At 40.6% G+C, this 22774-nt stretch overlaps 1 protein-coding gene across 4 annotated transcripts in view; it reads left to right on the top strand.

Moving 5' to 3' along the window:
- igdcc4 (immunoglobulin superfamily, DCC subclass, member 4) overlaps window positions 1-22774 on the top strand; it is a 49971-nt gene that overhangs the window by 18644 nt on the left and 8553 nt on the right. For 2 of the 4 annotated variants that reach the window (XM_053617050.1, XM_053617047.1), the window contains exons 3-13: window positions 1570-1729; window positions 7971-8104; window positions 12654-12785; window positions 15066-15218; window positions 16459-16869; window positions 17242-17409; window positions 17601-17765; window positions 18458-18673; window positions 18781-18882; window positions 19962-20145; window positions 21463-21590. In XM_053617050.1, coding sequence (XP_053473025.1) covers window positions 1570-1729; window positions 7971-8104; window positions 12654-12785; window positions 15066-15218; window positions 16459-16869; window positions 17242-17409; window positions 17601-17765; window positions 18458-18673; window positions 18781-18882; window positions 19962-20145; window positions 21463-21590 — 1953 coding nt within the window. The remainder of the gene's footprint in view (window positions 1-1569; window positions 1730-7970; window positions 8105-12653; window positions 12786-15065; window positions 15219-16458; window positions 16870-17241; window positions 17410-17600; window positions 17766-18457; window positions 18674-18780; window positions 18883-19961; window positions 20146-21462; window positions 21591-22774) is intronic. The other 2 variants (XM_053617048.1, XM_053617049.1) reach the window with 2 other exon arrangements.

Here is a 22774-nt window from a genome sequence, read left to right as displayed (position 1 = left end):
CTGTACTAACCATCACTGAAGAAAACTGCCTATTTGTGTACGTTACAATGTTTTTATTTGTTTGTCCACTCCGAAAGCATCTACTTTTCCCTTTATGCGTCATCTGTGGCCTAATTTACATAAAATCTGCATTTTTGAGATTTGAATGTTTGAGATTTGTATCAATAACGACGGAGCCAACACTGGAGATCGGGCTAGTACAAAAAACAAACAAACAAACAAACAAACAAACAAACAAAAACCGTGGATCGGATATCGGACAAAACATATCAGATATATCGCATCCTGTAATCAAAGATTGGAATTGAAATTGGAAAATAAATGTATTTTTGGAGTTTGACATGTTTACGTAGAAAGAGACTTGGCTGGTTTGGTGTCACAAACGGGGAGTCGGCAGCGGCGGAAGCAAGTGCAGATTTATTGATAAACAGTGCAAACAAACAACAAAATAGTGAAAGCAAGAATCAAAAACCTGCACCAGAGGCACGTGGAAAAGCATGAAGGCTGTGATCGGACTATGGAACAACAAAAGCTTGACAAAGAGGTGCTTACAAACTTATAACGGGTGCTAAATCATTGTGCATACTGGTTAGGACATGTGACATGGCCACGTGACGTGCTGATGATCGATGAGACGATTCGGTTGAGATGGCTGAGGAGGTTTGGGCATGTCTGCCAAATGAACACCACTCGGATACCGTTTCAGCTTCTCTCATGGCAACGACCAGTGGACTGGAAGGTGCAAAGTCCTGTGCCAAAGAAGACGTGGTCCAAGCAAATCGAGCAGGACCTGAAAAACCTCAGCTTCAGTCTCCACGACCCCAAGGCCATTGTCATGGATCGTATAGCATCACAGTAGCGTACCGGCTCCGGGGGCAACCCCGCCCTGTCACCAGCTAGGGACCAAAAGAAGAAGAAGGAAAAAGAATAAGCTCATGACATATACAAATCATTAACATGTATGACAGGGAATGATTGCCTTTGTTTGCTGTATTTCACTGCTGGAGTCAGTGCCTGGAAGCTGATTTTGTCTTGCTAGAACTTTTCTGATGTTTGCTACCCACTATCTAACATACACACGGTTGTTTGTAATATGATTATAAACATTAAACATTGGAATAGCTAACCTTTTTTTTTTTTTTTCTGTATGTGTGTGTGTGTGTGTTTATATCCGTACTTTTTATGTACTTGTCAGTGTGTCTTGCCTCTGATATTAAAACTTCATTAAGTTTGTTTGGAAGTATGCAAGGAAAGAAAATAGTAAAGTTAACACCTTGTGTACTGTATAAATTTATTTCTGAATGCATTTTTACTTAAAAGTAAATCGTTTTCCAACACTGGATAAAATTATTATCGATTTTATCGATTAATTGTTGCAGCCCTAGTTTATTTATAACTAATTATCCTGAAAGTACTTTGTATTAGCTGAAGCTTGTGTTACTCAAATGCTCCTTGTTTCACCGGATCGAAGACTCCATCTTCACATCCTCCCACAAGCGACCTGCAGAGTTTATTGCCTTGATTACATTTCTCGCTTCATTTCCTTTCTATCTCTTCTTCCATCTTCAGGACTGTCTACTTTCCTCCGGGACCCCGAGCCTCAGGTAGTACCGGCCGGGGGTACTGCGCGCTTCGAATGCCACATAGACGGTGTACCTGCTCCCAGAATCACCTGGGAGAAAAACCACATGCCGCTTCCTGTACCTGCCGAATCAGTCACTACACCGAGGTGAGACTCGTCTGTCTGAATCATGATTAAGCAACAAATGTGCATTTTGCAGACATCGGCGTGCTGTAGGTGAGTTTATTACGATCTAAAATGTTCAGTTGCCCTGCGAATTGCTGAAAGAAGATTCCACTTTATGTTTGTCTCCTTCCACCGTTTTATACTCTGTGAGATACACAGGTAAGAATTATTCGTATTATTTTGTGTAGAGCCAAACCATGTGGCAGAAAGAAAAAAAAAACTGGTTTATTTCAGAGCTTCTTTGTTATTTTGTGCAGCTAGAGTGTTTGGTGGTTTAAATAAAAAAGCACACACACACACACACACACACACACACACACACACATTATTCATAGCTTATAAAATATGACCCTGATACTGAATTATTCCTCTTCCATTGTTTCTGAAATGGTCTCCTAGTGATATGATTAACACAACTCATAGAGCAGGTTCAATCGTACATTTATTTTTATTCATTTAGCAGACGCTTTTATTATCCAAAGCGACTTTCAGGTGAGGAAAGCGATACATCAAGCGGAGAACAATACGAGTAGCGCTACCGTACAAGATTTTTTTAATTAAGTTCTAGAGGAGCAAAGTGCGCAGAGTCGAGGTGGAGGAGTCAGAGTAAGTGCAGAGGTTGTTGTTGTTGTTGTTGTTTTTTTTGTTGTTGTTTTTTAGCCGTCTTTTGTAGATAGTGACGGATTCTGCTGTGCAGATTGAGTTTAGAAGTTCATTTCACCACTGAGGGACAGTCAGTTTCTGGAAGGTTCTGGAAGGGACCTCGTGCCTCGCTGAGTAGGCACTACTAAGCATCAGTCGTTAACCGAGTGCAGGTTGCGTGAGGGAACGTAAACCTCAAGGAGGGTGTTGAGGTAGTGGGGTGCCGTTCCAGACAAGGTCTTGTACGTGAGCATCAAGGCCGTGAATCTGATTCGAGCGGCTACAGGAAGCCAGTGGAGGGAGATGAAGAGGGGTGTGACATGGGTCCTTTTGGTTGAAAAGAAGGCGTGCTGCTGCATTCTGAATCAGCTGAAGGGGTTTGATGGAGCTGGCTGGGAGGCTCAAGAGTAGTGTGTTGTAGTAGTCCAGGTCTGAGATAACAAGAGCCTGGACTAGTGAGATAGGGTCTGATTACATTTGTACCATTTTTAAATGATATTTTTACTCTTTGGCACCTATCTTTTGCACTACCTGTTATATCGGACACATCCACACTGAAACTGTGTACCGGTCGGTGCTACACTGTCACTTACTATACCTATTGTCCTGTCTTAGTGGTATTGTACTGCCCTATGTCGTTAGCACACGTTTGCACGTGCACTATTTGTAAAAATGTGAAGGTCTTATTTAGTTCCGTGTCGTCTCATGTGGTTAGTGTGTTGTTTTATGTAGCACCGTGGTCCTGGAGGAACGTTGTTTCGTTTCACCATGTACTGTGTACCAGCTAGTTGAAATGACAATAAAAGCCACTTGAACTTCAACCTGAACTTGAGCAGGATCGACGCTTATGAATGAAATTCTTAAGCGGGTTACGATCTTGTCGTATCTGCATTTAGCCTTGATTAAAGAGCATTTGCCGTTCATAAATGGAATGAGAAGACGTGGTTTTGTAGTTCCCATAGAAACATTCAAAGTGAATTTTACAGTAGAGTGTACCCATTTTGGCTGTGACGTCCTCGTATCAGAACTCCATAAGATGTCGATTTTTCTACAGCAGCTCTGACAGCATTTCAGCTGCAAATCACATCACGTACATATTTTTGATACGAATGAGAAGATTATTTGACATCTATAGAGGTAACGCTGTAATTCTGTAGGACAGAGAACTTTACGCTTTTGGAAGGAAAAGATTCTGGGAAGGAATGATTATAGCTGATATAACGTTACGTGATAACTGAAACGTGTTTCTTGGACAATCCATGACATTAGATGTGACTATAGAAAGGTCAAAAGTAAGGAATCGTCTGGCAGATTGCCGTTGTGTACGATGAATAATACGCTTTGGGTTTGTATGTGCTGTTATTGTAAAATAATCAACTTTGTGGCGGTAACTCATACCATGCTACCGTTGATTATTTTCCACTAACAGCACATCTCCAGGTGTTTTATTCCTTACTTTAAAAAACCCAGGTGGAACACGCCCACACGCAACAAACTGCAAGCCAGCCTGTCGCATGCTAATTTGAACTCGGATGGTGGGGGGGTTGAGGGGGGGGGGTTTGAGAATCAAGACCTTTAACCCTTAATTTACACGCTTGTGTTTGGAGAATAAGAGCGTTTTCCGAATGAATAAATGCACAGTGGAAAATTCTTCCGTCTCCTCTTGTCACCTCTCTATCCTTGCTGCTAATAAGAACAAACGAGTTTCCCCCACCTCACACACTCCTCCTGCACTGCGGTATCAACACATGGCTCGCTTTAAATTCACAGCTCCAGCTTTTGCGGGTCAGCGCCGTGCCGCTGAGCTCTTTGCTCTGATGTTGTGTTGTCCTGACTCAACCCCTGCTGGATGAATTCTCTACCACTGAACTAATAATTCATTCAGTCCATTCTCTCTCTCTCACACACAAACACTTACACACACACACACACACACACATAGATACTGCAGCCTCTCAAGCTGTGTATTTCCCACAGACGGCAATCTGTCTGCTGGATTAATAGTCTATAATACAGTTTTGGAGTGGGGGAGTGAAAATGGAGGTCTCTGGAGGGTTTGTGGTGGATCAGCCAATGCCTTTTGCAACATGAGCTCTCCTCCACAGCAGCCACGATGCCATGCGGGGGAAGACAGGAGGAGGGAGATGATTATTGACGAGCAGAAGGGTCTGTTCGAGTCTGTGAAGCTCTGACGCACAACCGGCACTGACCTAGATTCAAATTTTCATGTTTCAGTCACCTTTTTCCACCTGGAGTTTGTTTGCCCTGTTCCTCCTTCAGCCTCATTTCACTGGTGTAATTATATACTCGACAGTATAAGTGTATGAAAAAGTTAAAGCACAGCCTAATATTGCATGTTTATTTATTTATTTATTTATTTATTATCATATCTGCTTAAAGTAAAGCTGTTGCCGAGCAACTGAGAAACCAAGAAACACCAAAGATAAATTAGCAAACGATTAAGGTTAACGATTTAGCTAGCTAAGACACAGCAGTTCTTTTATACAAGGAAAGTAAATTTAGAATGACAGTGAAAATTAAATACATTTGTCTGGAACGTCAACATTTTCCTCAGATGTGTTGACAAATGACAAAAAAAAAAACACAGTATGACTAAAACGACACTTTAATGACTCGACTAGAACAAGTGTAATATGGGAAGTTATAAGAAAAAGCTAAAAGGATTGCTTTGAGCCTTTTGTTCAAGTGGATTAAACTGTGTGTGCACTGTTGCTAGGCAACTGAGAAACTGAAAGACACCAAGCATAAACTAGCTAATGACTAAGGTTTTAGCTAGCTAACACAGAACTGTCTTATATACAAACGATGTAAAGGCAGAATGTCACTGAAAACACAGTAAATTTGTCTGGAATGTCAACATTTCCCTCAGACGTGTCGGCAGATTACGGAAAAAAAAGACTCTGTATAAACAAAATGACTATTTAATGACTTTTGGCGTTAGCCGCCACTAGAAGGATAAATATAAGATTGGAAATGATTAGAATAAGCTAAGAGGATCACTTATCCTTCAGTGGTTAAATCCTTTTTGCTTTGATTTTCACCTCATATATGTATTTGTTAAAATGTATGCTATCTTGATTCAAAGAATTCATTATTTAATCAGTCCAACCCTAGCAAAAACAGACAGAAACATTATAAATCTGTGTGAAATATCAACTTTTTCCTCAGATGTGTTGACAGATTACTAAAAAAAATACTACGTATGGCTAAAACGATAGTGTAAATATTCTTAGCGTCAGTCACTGTAATGGTAAATGTAATTTGGTAATACGCTAAGAATTTCGCTAGCTACCCCACAGCAATTTTTTTTTAAATATACAAACAATGTAAAGGCAGAATGACACTGAAAACACAACAAATTTCTCTGGAATATCAACATTTTCCTCAGATGTGTTGAGAAATTACTAAGAAAAAGTAATAATAATAAGAATAAATCGATCAGGACATTCCTCCATGTTGATGTTCTGTGTGTTTATTTGCTATTACATACAATGAGCCAAACTGTTCTCACACCTACAACATATTAGAAGACAGAAACACATTTTGAACACATGAGGGAAGGACTGAAAAAAATAGCTTGCCGTGGGTGTACGTCTAGTTTCTTGAGCTCCCTTATAACATAGAGCACATTTAAATCATGCATGAATAGAAGTGTTACGGGTTTTTCGTTAAAAATGAAAAGATAACGAGAGAAATTGTTTATGGTACATATTACAAAAAATACATTTTCCAATAAATGTATATATAAATAATATATGAATTATATACACTCACTTACACTGTCAGCTTTAATAGGTAGCTTTAAATCTGTGCACTTTTATGCAGTGATCTAACCAGCCAATCATGTGGCAGCAGCAGCAGCACGACGCATAAACCCATGCAGATACAGATCACAAGCTTCGGGTAATGTTCACATCACACATCTGAATGACGGAAAAGTCTGATCTCTGTGACTTTAACCGTGGCGTGGTTGTTGGTACCAGATGGGCTGGTTTGAGTGTTTCAGAAACCGCTGCTCTCCTGGGATTTTCACACACAAATGGTTTAGAGTTTACCCTGAATGGTGCGAAAAACAAAAAACATTGAGTGAGTGACAGCTCTGTGGGTGGAAATACCTTGCCAGGTTGATTCCAGCTGCCAGGAAGGATACAGTAACTCAAATAATAACTCTTTACAGCTGTGGTGAGCAGAAAAGCATCTCGGCACAATACACTGAACCTTGAGGTGGACAAGCAACAACAGCAGAAGACCAAATTGGGTTCCAGAACAGGAATCTGAAGATATCATGGGCACAGACTCACCCAAACTGGGCAGTCTTCAATTGTCCAGTTTGGGCGAGTCTGTGCTCTTGATTTGTAGCTGCATGATATTATGCATTGTGCTGCTGCCACATGATTGGCTGATTGGATAACTCATTAAATAGAGTAGGTGTACAGGTGTTCCTGTTAGAGTGGACATATAGGGAGATGGTGGATCTAGAGCATGTCCCAGGAATACTGGACACAGAACAGGAAAACATTTGTATTACTGCAATGCGTATAGTTTCATCAAACAGTTTAACACTTATTTAAAAGCACAATCGCGTTCACTTTTTGTTGCGGCCAGCGTGGAGGAGCATGCTGTAGCCGACACGGGGGCTTTCTTGAAGGACGCATGAAATTGAGAAGAATATCTACATGCTGAACACACAAACGAAAAAAACTTGACGTTTTTACCCTTCAAGCCCAACTTCAAAGTATGACTTGCCAAAAAGACCACCTTCCACCTTCCTCGTAAAAAAATCCTTAACCAGCTCAGTGACTGACATTCAGCAGCTTGTAGCATCATGTGAACATCCAGCTGCCGAGAGCTCCGAGTTTAACAGCTTCCAATTTTGGGGAGATCCCTTATACAGAATTGACGAAGACTTATTAACCACGTTGGGCGGCACAGTGGTTTAGCAGTTAGTGTTATCACCATACAAATTCAGAGTCTGGTTTGATCCAGACCTCCCATCTTCCAAATATCTCCCCATGTCTGTTTGAGGTTCCTCCGGGTTCTCTGGTTTCCTTCTACCTTCCAAATATCGCCCCATGTCCGTTTGAGGTTCCTCCGGGTTCTCTGGTTTCCTCCTACCTTCCAAATATCTCCCCATGTCTGTTTGAGGTTCCTCCAGGTTCTCTGGTTTCCTCCTACCTTCCAAATATCTCCCCATGTCTGTTTGAGTTTCCTCCGGGTTCTCTGGTTTCCTCCTACCTTCCAAATACCTCCCCATGTCCGTTTGAGGTTCCTCCGGGTTCTCTGGTTTCCTCCTACATGCTACATGACTACACTAAATGAGCCCCTAGGTGTGAAGAACGATGGATTGGAGTCCCATCCAGGGTGGGATAGCCTACAGATCCATTACGACCCTGAGCAGGATGAAACGCTTACTGAAGACGAACGAACGAATGAATGAACTATTTATATTGTATTTTGGATGGATTATATACTACATCAATCAAGACTAGTCCTGATATTAAGAAACACACATTTTAAACACGCTCTGTTTTTCTCCCTCGCTCTCATTTCTCTGTAACAGGTTTGTAACGCTTCCAAACGGCATCCTGCAGATTTTGGACGTCACAGCAGACGATGGAGGTCTGTACCGCTGTGTAGCATCTAACTCCGCTCACAAGCTCTACAGCCAAGACGCTTCACTAACTGTTACATCAGGTAGCTACCAACTCACTCACACACACACACACACACACACACACACACACACACACTTAAGTATGACTAGCACAAAGCCCCACTATTATCAAGCTCATCTCCTGTTTCGGAGTCCTTCATGCATACAGAGCCTGTTTTCAAGCGGTTTCTTGTTAGAGCGACTCTAATAAGCTTCACTCATCACCCTGTTCTGCTTTCAGAGGGAAAAGAATACGAGTGGTCTAATCGCTGCTTTCAGACCTCTCAACGTGAACGAGTGCGTCTGTACATGAGCAGGATTGCGTCATTGCCCCTCTCATAGCGTATTATTATTGTTATTATTATAAATGTGATATGAGTGTATAAACACAGTAAGCACAGCAGTCTGAGCCTGTTATATGCTGAGATGATCTTTAATGCATTAGCGATGGCAGTTCGTGCCACAGAATTGCAGTCAATAATGTACCGCAGGTACAAAGCAAAGGCTTATATCAATGCGCTCATTCTAGTACGTCATCGTTTCTATAGTGATGAATACAGTGAGAAAACGAATTTTTTAAAAAAAAAAACATTTTTACGGAGTCTCCCGTGTCAGCGAGAGGTTTTAGCTGTATCTTTCGAACTCTCTGACCCGAGAAGAGAAAGTCTTCAGTTTGTTTTGCGAACATGACAAGGTGCATTGTAACTTTACAAGAGAGAAACACGTGACTTTTGTAGCTTTTATTATACTGTAAATGACCGTTCCTCAACGTTAAATATACCTATAATGAATTAAACAAAAAAACGAATGATGTCATTCTTTTATTAAAGAAATCATGAAAAAATTGCCGTGGTATCAGATGAAAAACACTTTAGGAAGTCGAGTTATAATGAAATAATGATCACTTCACCCCTATTTAATTCGTGTCATGACTGTCAGAATTACTATCCTCGATGACGTGTATGGTAAGGAAATATACAAGGAGGGAAATAAATGTAAAATTGTGATGCCAGTTTTTTCTCTTTTGGAAGTCTTTGTGAACTTTTTTTTGGAATTAGAAAAGCAGAGCGCAGTGAAAGAGAGGGAGAGATAACAGTGTGAAGGATTCTGTAATTATTACCTGTATGTCCTTGAGTCTAGCTCGGAAATTTTGTCTCATGCTCTCTATTTCTGTCGGCTTTAGAGAAAATCATCGCATGCCTTTACTTTTCTTTGCCATGTCATAAATGGGTTTTGAGTGTGTGTGTGTGTGTGTGTGTGTGAGAGAGAGAGAGAGAGAGAGAGTAAATAGGATGCAGATACAGTGCATTGGATGGCAGGTTGCTTTAAAAAGAAGTTTTGTGACGCCTTTTTCCCGTTTGGTTTATTTTAAGTACCTCTACTGTGGTGCTCACTGAAAAACTGATTCCTGGTTCCATGAATGGAAAAGTGCTTTACACTCATTCACACACACACCAATGGTAGCAGAGCTGCCATGCAAGGTGTTAACTTGCCATCAGGAGCAACTCGGGGTTCAGTGTCTTGCCCAAGGACACTTCGGTATGTGGAGTCATGTGGGCCGGGAATCGAACCGCCAACCCTACGATTAGTGGACGACCCGCTCTACCACCTGAGCCACAGCTGCCTACGCCCATCGGGCTCAGACATCGTGCATAGAAAGCAAAACAAAAGCACAAACGAAGTGTTAAGTGGTAAGAGGTTGAATGTTCCGCAGTAACACACACATTCACGTATCTGAACACAGTAGCATGTTCCTTTATTCTGTAAATGTACGACACTTCTTACTTTTATATACATTATTACATGTTATAACCCCATTACAATTACAAATGAAGCTTCTCATGTTCTCTGCGTTTCTGTGTAGGTTTCATCCATGTCCTCCGGTTTCCTCCCACCTCCCATAAACACACCAATAAAACAATCGTTGACTCTAAACTACCTGTACGTGTGAATGAGTGTGTACGTGTGTGTGTGCACGGTGCCCAGAGATGGACTGGTGTTTAATTTAGAGTGTATTCCTGCCTCATCCACAGTGTTCCGGGGAAGTTTTATTTATATACCTGTAGTTTGACTTCATAGTGAGCAAGCATACAGTGGATGAAAAGTTTACACACCCCTGGTAAAAAATGGCATATGTAAAGTAAAAAAAAAAATTTAAAAAAAAACAAGACCAAGATAAATCGTGTCAGAACATTTTCCAAGCTCAATGTGAAACAATCAGAACAGGACGTCCCTCCAAAATGTACAAAAGGTCAAGATAAAAACGTACCAGGGAGGCTGCCAAGAGACCAACGACAACATTAAAGGAGCTGCAGGAATATCTGACGAGTACTGATTACTCTCTGCATGTGAGAACAATCTCACGAATTCTTCACGTCTGGGCTTTGGGGTAGGGCGTCTAGACGGAAGCACTTTCTCACAAAAAACATCCAAGCTCAACTAAATCATCACAAACCGTGTGGCAAAATGTGTTATAGTCTGATGAGACCAGTTCCTAAAGGTATAATAATTCCAAAAGGTTTGTTTGGTGCAAAAAAAAACCCCAAAAAGAACATCACACCCACGGTGAAGCACGGTGGTGGCAGCATCATGCTTTAGAGCTGCTTTTCTTCAGCCAGAACTCGGGCTTTTATCAAGGTGGAGGGAATCATGAATATCTACAAATACCAGTCGATTTTAGTGCAAAAGTACAGTAAGCGTTTAGGCGACTAACCAAGCTAAAATGGGAGGAAAAAAGTGTAATCAAATTAAATGGCACTCGTCCCCCTTCCCTTCCTCCTTATAACGTCAAGCATATAAAAAAGGATTTTTTTTTTTTTTTTTTAACCAGGAAATAGTTAGCAATTCGTTTATATTGCACGAGAATACAGCTACTATATCTACAGGTGTGTTGGTTCGGATGTTGTCACACCTACACTCAAAACACACACTAAATCACATTTAAATATCATTTCCTCGCCTGATTTCCATGTGTAATGTGATACACACGCTCGCTAACTGCGCACACACTTTATCAGATTGCACACGCAAATTAATCTCTGTATTCCGGGCCTTTATGTGTGTGTGTGTGTGTGTGTGTGTGTGTGTCTGAATTCTAATAAAATCACAGCACATTGTGTGTGGTAATAAAATGGCTCTGGCTGTGTAGTGGCTCAGGCACTGTTTAAATAAAAATTATTATCACTTGCCTCACACACACACACACACACACACACACACATACCACAGCGCTGTTGGATCCTGTAACCTGATTGGTCAGAAGGTGTTGAGTTACAGCATCTCTGACAGTAGCGCAACTGCAAATCACAGGTTTATATTAATATTAATGCATTCGTTCGAATTCGTTACCGTTTCTATAGCAACAGCTCGTTCATACAGCCGACGGCCGTGTAATTTAGGACTAATAATAAACGGATTATAAAACATGTTCGATACGGTGACGTTTTATTGAACGTTTACGTTGTTTATGTCGCAGTTTCTCATTAACACAGGAAGCTGCGTTTTTATGTATGTATGTATGTATTTATTTATTTATTTATTTTTGTCTTGGTCAGTTTAAGAGATAGAAAGACAAGGCTGGTGAGGGAACGACTTTTATTTGTGTATATATATATATATATATATATATATATATATATATATAGCTGCTATAAAGTAAGAGATGTTGTTTTGCACACCATTAAACGAAACTATAAACGGATAAAAAAAAAATTGTAAAAAAAAAAGAAAAAAGTTTTTAATGAATAAAAATCGTGCTCCAGGGCAAAGTGCTGTGGCGTAAGAGGAATAAAACACGATAGAGGGTTAGGTAAAAGGAAATCTTTTGGGTCGGTGTGAGTAACTCACTCGGCTTCATCACACCACCCCGTTGTTGATTATTTTCCTGTAACATCATGACACGGAGCGTTTTCTTCCTTACTTTAAAGGCTCTTAGTTATGATCTCATGTTACACACTGCATGCTTTTTTTCACTGCATGTTAAAGTCTGGACTGTCAGATCATCAGTGCACGTATTTCTCCCTCTCGGTCTTGGTTTCTATAAAAATAAAAAATAAAAACGTCGCGGTCGTATATCCATCGAGTTTTCTATGGCGCTCCATATTTGAAAATTGAGGTACTTCACCATAATGGAGGCTGTTCATTTTAGAAGTGCTTATTTTCAGAAGTGTTTCACGGAATCATACAGCCGTGCCTTGAGAGTGTCTGGTATTTAGAAGTAAAGGAATAGATTTTTTTTTCCTCGTCGAAGATTCAGCTAGACTCTAGACTCAAAGCGAGCAGACTGACCCACTTACACGCTTTATGTTTTCTTTGTTTTACTCTTTCTCAGACTCTCGCTCGCTCGCTCGCTCGCGCGGTCTTTCTCTCTCACATCTTTGGAGAGTGTTTCAGACAGCTGTGTGTTGACAGGATGCCTGTTTGACCCTGAGTCACTTTCCCTTTGGCTGAATGCTTTGTCTGGTTGTCAAGCTCTCACACGCTACTGCCGTCTTGTGAGCTTGTGTGTATACACACACACCTGTAAAAAGAGAACGCTAACCCATGCTGTGTGTGTGTGTGTGTGTGTGTGTGTGTGTGTGTGTGTATCAGGTCCTTCAGAGGAGGGCGAGGTGATGATTGTAGCTCCTCCGCGAGACTTGACGGTGGTTTTAGGACGGCCAGCGGTGCTGGAGTGTATGGCTCACGGCCAACCCAAACCTTTCGTGTCCTGGAGTCGACGAGGTAAGATCTCACACACACACACACACGCTAGTGCTTCTTACTAAAAGCTAGCATGAACTGAGGAGTTACACAGCATGAAAAATTCAAGACTCCGCCCCTTTTTTTAGGGAAAACAGTGTGGTGAACTGGACTGGAGACACGTTGCTAGCATTTGTTTTGCTAATAAAATATAAAGCTTATATTTAACCAAACAGTGTAACAGTAGATCGCAATACACTTGTGGGCGTGTAACACATGCTACTGTTATCACTTGTGGGCGTGGTCTGTCTAGCTTTTTCTCCGTTCCCGATGAAAAACAGCAGTAGCTTCTCATGCTAACTTCTTAAACGCAAATGAAATAGCGTGCTTATTAGTGCAAAATTTATATCGATTTATATCTTACAATCCCTGCTACTTTCTTCGAAGCTCTATTATAGAACTTTATTATAATATCTCGATACACATCCAATGAGAGGTTGTGTATGACTGGATACGATCTTAAGAAATCATAATCTTTAAGTTATGTTTTTCTTTCAACTTTGCATAAAGCAGTCCCTCCAGGATTTAGCCATTTTGCGATCGCAGAAATGAACACACAACGCCGCAATATTCGGAGGAGCTTGCATTCCTTTTCAAAATTACCACGGATTCGCCGCAGGTCCAGGCCGGGACGCGTCACGTGACGTCATCGAACGTGAGTGCAGATGAAAGGTCTCATTGACCAACAAACAATTTCGTGCAGTTGCGATTTCGGCAATTCAAGTAATTTTCTGCAAAAACAAAAAACCAACGCAAAAAACTTCGCAAGTTTGTACACAAATTTTTAAAAACGCCGCAGCAAAATCAAGCGTTTTTTTTTTTTTGCTGGAACGATCACAAAACATCGAACGTCACGAAATTCCTGCGTTTAAAAGTTTTCCGGTCGTTTTTATCTTTACTTGATGTTTTTTCAGTCATTTTTATCGTCTATCTTTTGACCATAGAGAGGTAGGCTATATTCTATAGTGTGTGTGTGTGTGTGTGTGTGTGTGTGTGTGTATGTACTTTTGAAGAACATCCTCATGTTATAGATAATATAAGCTCAGTTAAGATCCATTTTTATGAATCCCTCATGGGGAAATGAAAGCGTTACAGTGGCATGATGGGTAGAAATGTAAATATTACGTCAATATGACACTAGTGCTGTCTTCGTTTACGTGTACAGATTGAACGGTGCACGATACGTACGTGATATATTCTTATATTCGATTTTATCGCTCGATCACTCTACAGGCGCCTTTTCCGGAATCTGAGCGCGATCCTTAAAGTGATTTGTGACTGAAATGATGCCATAGATTTTCGCACATTTTATGCGCCAGTATCTGCTCAGGAAGCTGGACCAATCACAGCGTCACTCTTATACAGTATGTGAGAAATTCTCCAAAGCACGAGGAGCGGGCTCGTTTTTTTTTTCTTCTTCTTTTTTCCTCGCTCGACAATCTAGCGGACCTCCAGACGTCGAGCCATTGTTCTCACTGAGCCGCAATCAAATTCTTCTCGTGCGTCTGATCAGAGATTTTGTCCCGCTGACATTTGCATGATAAATGCTGTGCAGCTGAAGGCGTTCTGGCAAACACGACCGTGTCTAGTCTTTTTTTTTCTTTCTTTCTTTTTTTTTTTTTATATGCAGTTTCCTTTGTCTGCTGGAAAACATGGCAGATGCTGCTGGTCAGTCCGTCCCTATAGAATTAATTACAGCAGCACCATGTGGTCTCTGTTGTTCTCTACTGCCTCCTGCTGATTAATAGTACGCATCAGACTCGGGCAGTTTTCCGTGCACAAGACGCCGCTATTATAGGAGGAAAATTCTCTCCGGAAAGAGGATCCCACCTTTAATTCCCTTTCTTTTATTCTCCTTACGCACGCTTACAAATAACAATACCGAACTGTACTTTTCCTCGGTGCTGCTGTCGTACCATCAAGGGAAATATATTTTGTACCTTCGATGTGTATATTTGACTTTTTTTTTTTTAGCTTTTAGTTTATTTTCAGAGTGTACAAATGTATAAATAGTTTTATACAAAAATTTCATCCGAAAAGTCGAAAGAGAAGAAGGATGAAGGATGAAAATTGTGTGTGTGTGTGAGAGTGTGTGTGAGTATGTGAGTGTGTGTGTGTGAGTGTATGTGTGTGTGAGTGTGTAAGTGTGTGTGTGTGTGTGTGAGTGTGTGTGAGTGTGTGTGTGTGTGTGTGTGTGTGTGTGTGTGTGTTGCTGTAATCTTTCTCTATTCATCTTGTAATAAGCTCCTCTATGTGTTACAGATGGGAAACCCATTGCTGCAGATGTGCTGGTCCTCGCCACCAACCTGATAATACCTCACACACTCAGTCACCATGCCGGAGCGTACGTGTGTCGCGCCAACAAGCCTAAAACGCGAGAGTTCGTCTCGGCCTCCGCTGAGATCCGTGTGCTGGGTAACACCGACTCTGTAGAACCAACTGAATCACTGACCCCAATAATATCTATAATAATACATGTATTATATTATAATTATGCCGTATATATAATTTCATTACGTTTCATTCTCTCCATCTCTCTCTCGCTAAATTTCTCTCTCCTACATTTCTTTCTTTCTTTCAAATATCCATCGTTTTTTTCTATACAACTGACTTTTCTTGCTTTCTTCACTTAACATTTCTCCTTCTTTGTTCATTTTTGTTTCTTTGTTTCTTTTCATCCATCCATTGATTTTTCTGTTCTTGCCCATTTTTCTTCTTTTAACTTTTCTGTCATTTTTGTTCTTTCTTGCTGGATTCGAATCATTTCTTTCCACTGCCATCCTTTCCATTTACTCCTGTTACTCCTTTGTTCGTGGTGATCTTTTTTCTATCCATCCATCCATCCATCTACACATCCATCCATCCATCCATGCATTCATCCATCCATCCACACATCCATCTACACATCCATCCATCCACACATTCATCCATCCATCCATCCATCTACACATCCATCCACACATTCATCCATCCATCCATCCATCTACACATCCATCCATCCATCTACACATCCATCCATCCATCCACACATTCATCCATCCATCCATCCATCTATACATCCATCCATCCATCCACACATTCATCCATCCATCCATCCATCTACACATCCATCCATCCATCCATCCATCCATACATTCATCCATCCATCCACACATCCATCCATCCATCCATCCACACATTCATCCATCCACACATTCATCCATCCATCCACACATCCATCCATTCATCCATTCATCCATCCATCCATCTGTTTTGTTGTATTTGTATTCATCTTTGTTCTTTTATCTTTGCTTTGGTTTTCTTACTTTCTATGTGGCTTTAAACTTTTTTCAATACATCCATCAAACATCCATTTCTTTCCTTCTTTCTTTCTTTCTTTCTTTCTTTCTTTTTCTGTCTTTTCATTTTTATTTTACCATCCACTTACTTTCCATTAGTCCTGTGTTCATGTTGATCTTTTTTCCATCCATCAATCCATTCATCCATCCATTGTTTCCTTATATTCATCTTTGGTTTTTTTTATCTTTGGTTTTCTTTTTTTTAATACGTCCATCAAACTTTTTCTCTTCTTTCTTTCTTTGTTTTTTCTTTCTTATTGTGTCTTCACTTTTATTTTGCTGTATTTAACTGGTTATCCTTATGTTCTTTCCCTCAGCCCCTCCGGTGATTGTGAAACCTCCTGAGTCGGTCTCGCTGTCTCGGGGGAACACGGCGAGGTTTGTGTGTAACAGTTCGGGTTCTCCGGCTGCGTCTCTGCTCTGGCTGAAGGACGGCGAGCGTCTGCACTGGACCGCGCGGGTGAAGACTCAGAGCCCCGGTGTTCTCCTCATCAACCAGCTGCGGCCGGACGACGCCGGATATTACCAATGCCTCGCCTCCAACGTCCTGGGCACCGCCTGCGCCACCGCCAAACTGTCCGTCATTGTGAGGGCGGGGCTTCCCAGTCCTCCACTTCACCTCCAGGCCACGCCTCACTCCAGCACCTCCGTCCTGCTCACCTGGGATCCTCCAGAGCACAACCGCGAGCAGGTCATCGGATTCTCCATCCACTACCAGCGCGCCACAGGTAGGACACTCACAGTGAGGGTGCTGTGTTTAGCAGCATTTTTATACTAATTTAAGGGTACAAAATAAAATAAACAAACGGGACGGACGGACAAACAAACAAACGTCACAAGCAACTGAGGAAAGATTTCCGAGGTCTGTTCATCAATGAATAAGAGTAGTAAGTCGACATGACTCCCATTACGCTGTACTTACTATTAGCTTCAACTGCGAACCGGACCTTCAGTGAGAAAGCGTCAGAAGATATAAAATGGAAGCTGTCAGAAAGATTTGGCATCAGTTTGGTATCGTCTCATTAACATTAATATTATAATAACGCATACGGACATTTCACAGGTTACGCTGCTGATATAAAAACTCCTCTGTTTTCCAGCAGGGTTCGATAACATGGAGTATCAGTTTGCAGTGAACAACGACACGACGGAGTTCCACGTGAAGGAGCTGCAACCTCACACGGCCTACACCTTCTACATGGTGGCTTATTCGCCCATGGGGGCCAGCCGTCCATCTCAGTCCATCACTGTGGAGACGGTGGAGGATGGTGAGTCGCAGAGGGACCAGATATTTCGCGATTGTATGTGATGTGTTTTGTGGGTGGGAGGGGCATTGTGTCATATATCCCCTGTTAATCGCAGTGACACTAACCTCACTATACATTTTTTTTATCCGTAGTTGTATGAATCATATCTTATAACATGTCATAATAAGGAGGGTTTCTGATGTGTGTGGCAGCAGAAGAGGTGTTCTCAGTGGAGCTGGATGGTAACGAGACCCAGGTGGCCCTGAGAGATCTGAAGCCCAATCGTACACACCAGTTACAGATGGCTGCACGTGCAGGTGTAGGTTTTGGTGAGCCTTCGGAGTGGACCTTTCCCCAAACATCCAACCTTACTCAGGGTGAGCACACACACACACACACACACACGCACACGCACACATGATTTACCTCAAAAACTAAAAATCAATCTCATTAAAACCCCACTGTTGTTTTTTCTCTCAAAAATCTAGTAAAAGTATTTACACCTCCTAATAATATTTAAAATAACGCAAACGAATTGACATCATCGTAAAAAAAAAAAAAGGGTTCAGAAACGCCACATTTGCCATTTCCTGTTTCCTTGGGGTATAAATGTGAAGTTGCGCACATGTCAAATCCTTTTGTCTTCCATCAGCATGGGGGCAAGCAAAACGTCTTAACCCAGTTTTAACCCTACTTAAAAAAAGATATTTTTTAATTTAAAATATTGAGTTAAAATAAAGCAATACAATGTTATAACGTATATGTTTAAGTTCAAAATATCACTCATTCCATGCGTTATTTGTTTCTGTTGTTTTTATGACGGGGGCCAATAATTTTGGAAGGATTTTTTTAGTTAGAGGGTTTCCCCACGTTTACAGTAGAAGAACATTACTTGTCGGGGTCTGTTTGTGCGCTGTTGACTCAAATGCAATAGAAAAAAAAAAGCTGGAGGAGAAATGTAGGAGAAATGTAAATATACATGGTTTAAGTTTATGATCTGGATTATTATTATTATTATTATTATTATTATTATAATTATGTATGCGCTCGCACTCTGTCTGTCTTCTAGTGCTCTTTCCTCCCACTGAGCTCAGAGTGACAGCTAAGATGCATTCCCTCCACGTCACATGGCAGCCGCCGCCCAATCACACGCAGATCACCAGCTATAAACTGGCCTATCGGGAAGCGGATGGCGACGAGGCGGCCAATCAGGAGAGTCCTCCGGCTGACGCTTCTCACATCAGGCTACGCAAGCGAGTAAAGCATTACGAAATCACGGGCCTCGGTGAGACGGAATTCACCCTACTTTCATATGACAGGCCATTTGTCTTTGCAGAACTTATTACATTGTATGTGTGTGTGTGTGTGTGTGTGTGTGTGTGTGCCTTTTAGCTCCTGACCGCCTGTATGAAGTGAAAGTGTGGGCGTGTAATAAGCAGGCTGAAGGCTATCCTGCCATATGGAAGGGCCGGACCGAGAAATTCACTGATCGAGGTGTGTGTGTGCGCGTATTAGTGCGCATATATTTTATTTAAAATGAATTTGAATTAGCGATATAGTTTTATACACACACAGGTGCAGGGCTGCACGATTTGCTTGTGTCAGATAAACCACGAAAATGAATCACTCTTTCTTAAAGAATGCATTTTACATCTCGTACGTTTCGCAAGATCTCCATATAAAAACACCATCTTGTAATTGTCAATAAGATCATTATTTTGTTTTAAGATAGGTTAATTTCTGTTATGCTGTGTTAAGCTATGTTACATAACATTACACTATGTCACTTTGTTCTGTTATGCTGTTACGTTATGTTGTGATATGTTACATTCCGCTATGTTATGCTGTGTTACTTTGTTCTGTTACGCTATGTTACGTTGTTATATGACGGTATGGTACATTATGTTATATTACGCTATGTTACCATAATACAACATAACGTATATAACATAATGTTATGTTACACAATGTTATGCCATGCTGTTACGTTACGTCACGTTACGCTATGTTACATTGTTATGCATTACGTTAAGCTACGCTATGTTATGTTACGTTACACTGTGTTATATTACATTGTGTTACATGATATTACGCTATGTTATGTTACATTACGTTAAGTTCCGCTGCATTATGTTGTTATGTTACATTATGTTCTGTTACATTTCGTTACATTACGTTACATTATGTTATGTTACATTACGTTATGTTACGCTTTGTTATTTTATGTTGTAACGTTACATTATGTCACACTGTGTTACGTTATTCAGAGCTTGTTTCCTGCATCAAACATTAAACTTGGTTACTATGGCAAGACTTGCATGTAGCCGGAAGTGTCACTCGGAGGTGGATTTTGGGTTTGAACCATATTTTTAACGACTCCTTGCCGCCTAGACCATATCCACATCCAGCTCAAATACTAATACAGATACAGACACGGATAGTGGCATCGCGCTACATCTCTAATGTATGGCATATTTAGTTTATATTACTGTTAATGGTCAGGTTAGGATTGTGATTAAGATTAGGATTAAAGACATGTAGTTATTGTGTTAGTATTGTTTTTTTTTTTGCAGTTCGACCCCTGGACCACCCTCCCCCACTGCCCCCCAGCATCGTTAAAGCTCAGGCTAACAGCTCCACGTCCATCTGGCTGCGGTGGGAGAAACCGCCGTTCAGTAACGTACGCATCATTAACTACACGATACGCTGCAGCCCCGCTGGCAACCGCAACGCCTCACTCGTCTCCTACTACACCAGGTGGGATATACAGTACATTTTACACACACACACACACACACACACATACACACACACACACACATATATATATATTTGAGATTTGAGATGCCACAAAATAGCTGCTAATGGACTACTATCACTAGAGTTAAACTTCAGCTTAACTTCAGTTATTACAAAAGAAATCTCAGTTCTACGTAAGAATGACTGTATTTTATTTTATGTCACGCGAACAGTGAAGTACGTATTCCTGAATCACACATCTTCATCCAAAAGTCCCTCACGAAGTCCCACCCACAGTGTGTGATTGACATGCCTACCTCGTTCCCCATACAATCCTCCATCAGAATCAATAAATCAATCAATCAATAGATAAATCCCCATCAGCGCCTCGTCATTACAAGAAAATATTTTGCTATTTTGAGGAAAAAAACCTATAATGAGAAAATATTGTGTTATTACAAGATAAAATATATCATAATTTTTAAAAAGCACCTGGTTTTTTCAGTTACCTTGGTATTTTCTCATAATAACGAGATGTTTTCTAATAACGAGGTGCTTTTCTTGTAATAGAAGCGCCAAATTTTCTTGTAAAAGCGCCTCGTTATTAGAAAACATCTCGTTATTATGAGAAAATACCAAGGTAACTGAAAAAACCAGGTGCTTTTTAAAAATTATGATATATTTTATCTTGTAATAACACAATATTTTCTCATTATAGGTTTTTTTTCTCAAAATAGCAAAATATTTTCTTGTAATGACGAGGTGCTGATGGGGATTTTCTCGTAATAACGAGGCGCTTTTCTCGTAATAACGAGGCGCTTTTCTCGTAATAATGAGACGCTTTTCTCGTAATAACGAGGCGCTTTTCTCGTAATAATGAGACGCTTTTCTCGTAATAACGAGGCGCTTTTCTCGTAATAACGAGACGCTTTTCTCGTAATAACGAGGCGCTTTCTCGTAATAACGAGACCCTTTTCTCGTAATAGCGAGACGCTTTTCTCGTAATAACGAGACGCTTTTCTTGTAATAACGAGGCGCTTTCTCGTAATAACGAGGCGCTTTTCTCGTAATAACGAGACGCTTTCTCGTAATAACGAGACGCTTTTCTCGTAATAACGAGGCGCTTTCTCGTAATAACGAGATGTTTTCAAATAATGAAATGAAATATAGTCTCGCATTAACAAGATGCTTTTTTTTTTATTCTAGCGTGAATAGTCTTTTGTAAGACGAAATGTGACTGTAAATTTGTTTCAGTGAGAATTTTCAAATGATCATTTGTGTGTTTTCCAGGCTGGAGGTAAATGACTGTACACTCACTGATTTCTGCTTTTCCAGCACGTCTCAGGAGATCCTGTTAGGTGCACTTAAACCCTTCACCCGTTATGAGCTGGCCATCCAGTCCAACGGCATCAGCACCGGCGGGCCCTTCAGCAGCACGGTGGAAGAGTCCACACTCGCTGACAGTGAGTACTAAACACACCCACTGGGACATAATGGGATTTAATTGGCCATGAGACTCTCAGCCTGTCAGTCACACCAGCCGAATGCATGCGTTTAAAAAAAACTGCAAAGTGTGTGTGTGTGTGTGTGTGTGTGTGTGTATGTGCTAATTGTTCTAACCCTTGTTGTGCTGAGTTCAATTCTTAAAGAGGCTCCCTAGAAGAGTAAACCCGAAACATAATAAACCCATAATTGTGTGTCAAGTATATAATGAGGATTAAAAGTGCAATGAAAACTGTTCAAAACATAATATGAACGGTAAACAGGAGTGTAGGTTGGAGTGTATTTCTGTTCAACTGAATGAAAATCTGCGAGCAGGGCATGAAAATATTAAGATACTAAGTACTGGCGAAAACCAATTCAGAATTTTTCTGAATATTTTGTGTCACAACTTTCTCACGTTTCTAAAACTTCTTCAAATAGCTGAAAAGAGCTTCTGCAAATTTAATACCCGACCTTTGTTTGTATCAATTTACAGACAAACTGGTTTGTCATCCGTCCTGAAGCGCCCGTTCGTCTGTAGGTGCTAAACGAATAGCGGAAATGTCTTAAATCGCACATATATACGTTAACGCAAACTTGTAAAACAGATGACTTATTTTGCCAGAATGTTATCCACGGGGGAGATTCAAGATCTAAATATGTTCATATAACTATAAAGTTCGGAAATTAATAAACGTATAAATCAGTTACATTTTAAACAAACCCTACAAGGTCATGAAAAAGATATTTTTTCAAAATCCACACCGGTAGATTTTCCCAGTTGCGTCCATTGACTGGAGCGGCTGAGAAGAGCACAAGTGCGGCACAATTATACAGCACAAGAGCGGCCTCTAGAGGCGACAAATTTTGTTGTGTTATTTGAAGTGTTTTTTTTTAAATTCATTTTGGATGTCTCTATTTTTATTTTTATTTGTTATTTTGAGTGTTGTTTGGAATCTTTTATTTACTTCAATATTTATTCGTTAATATAGTAATATAGTAAAATGTAATACCTGCCCTTCACACATAATCATCAGTCCTGAAGTGACTTTTAGTCTGCATGTAATAAAGTAATAGATTTGCATTGACTCCGCCCTCTGCCTTTTATGTACAAACACCCCAAATTGCAAATTCATACAAAACAAAACTCTTATTTTGTTTGTGT

Source organism: Ictalurus furcatus, chromosome 27 (assembly GCF_023375685.1).
Source record: "Ictalurus furcatus strain D&B chromosome 27, Billie_1.0, whole genome shotgun sequence".
Taxonomy (NCBI): domain Eukaryota; kingdom Metazoa; phylum Chordata; class Actinopteri; order Siluriformes; family Ictaluridae; genus Ictalurus; species Ictalurus furcatus.
Note: the sequence above shows the minus strand (reverse complement) of the source record. Positions and strands in the feature narration are given on the sequence as shown.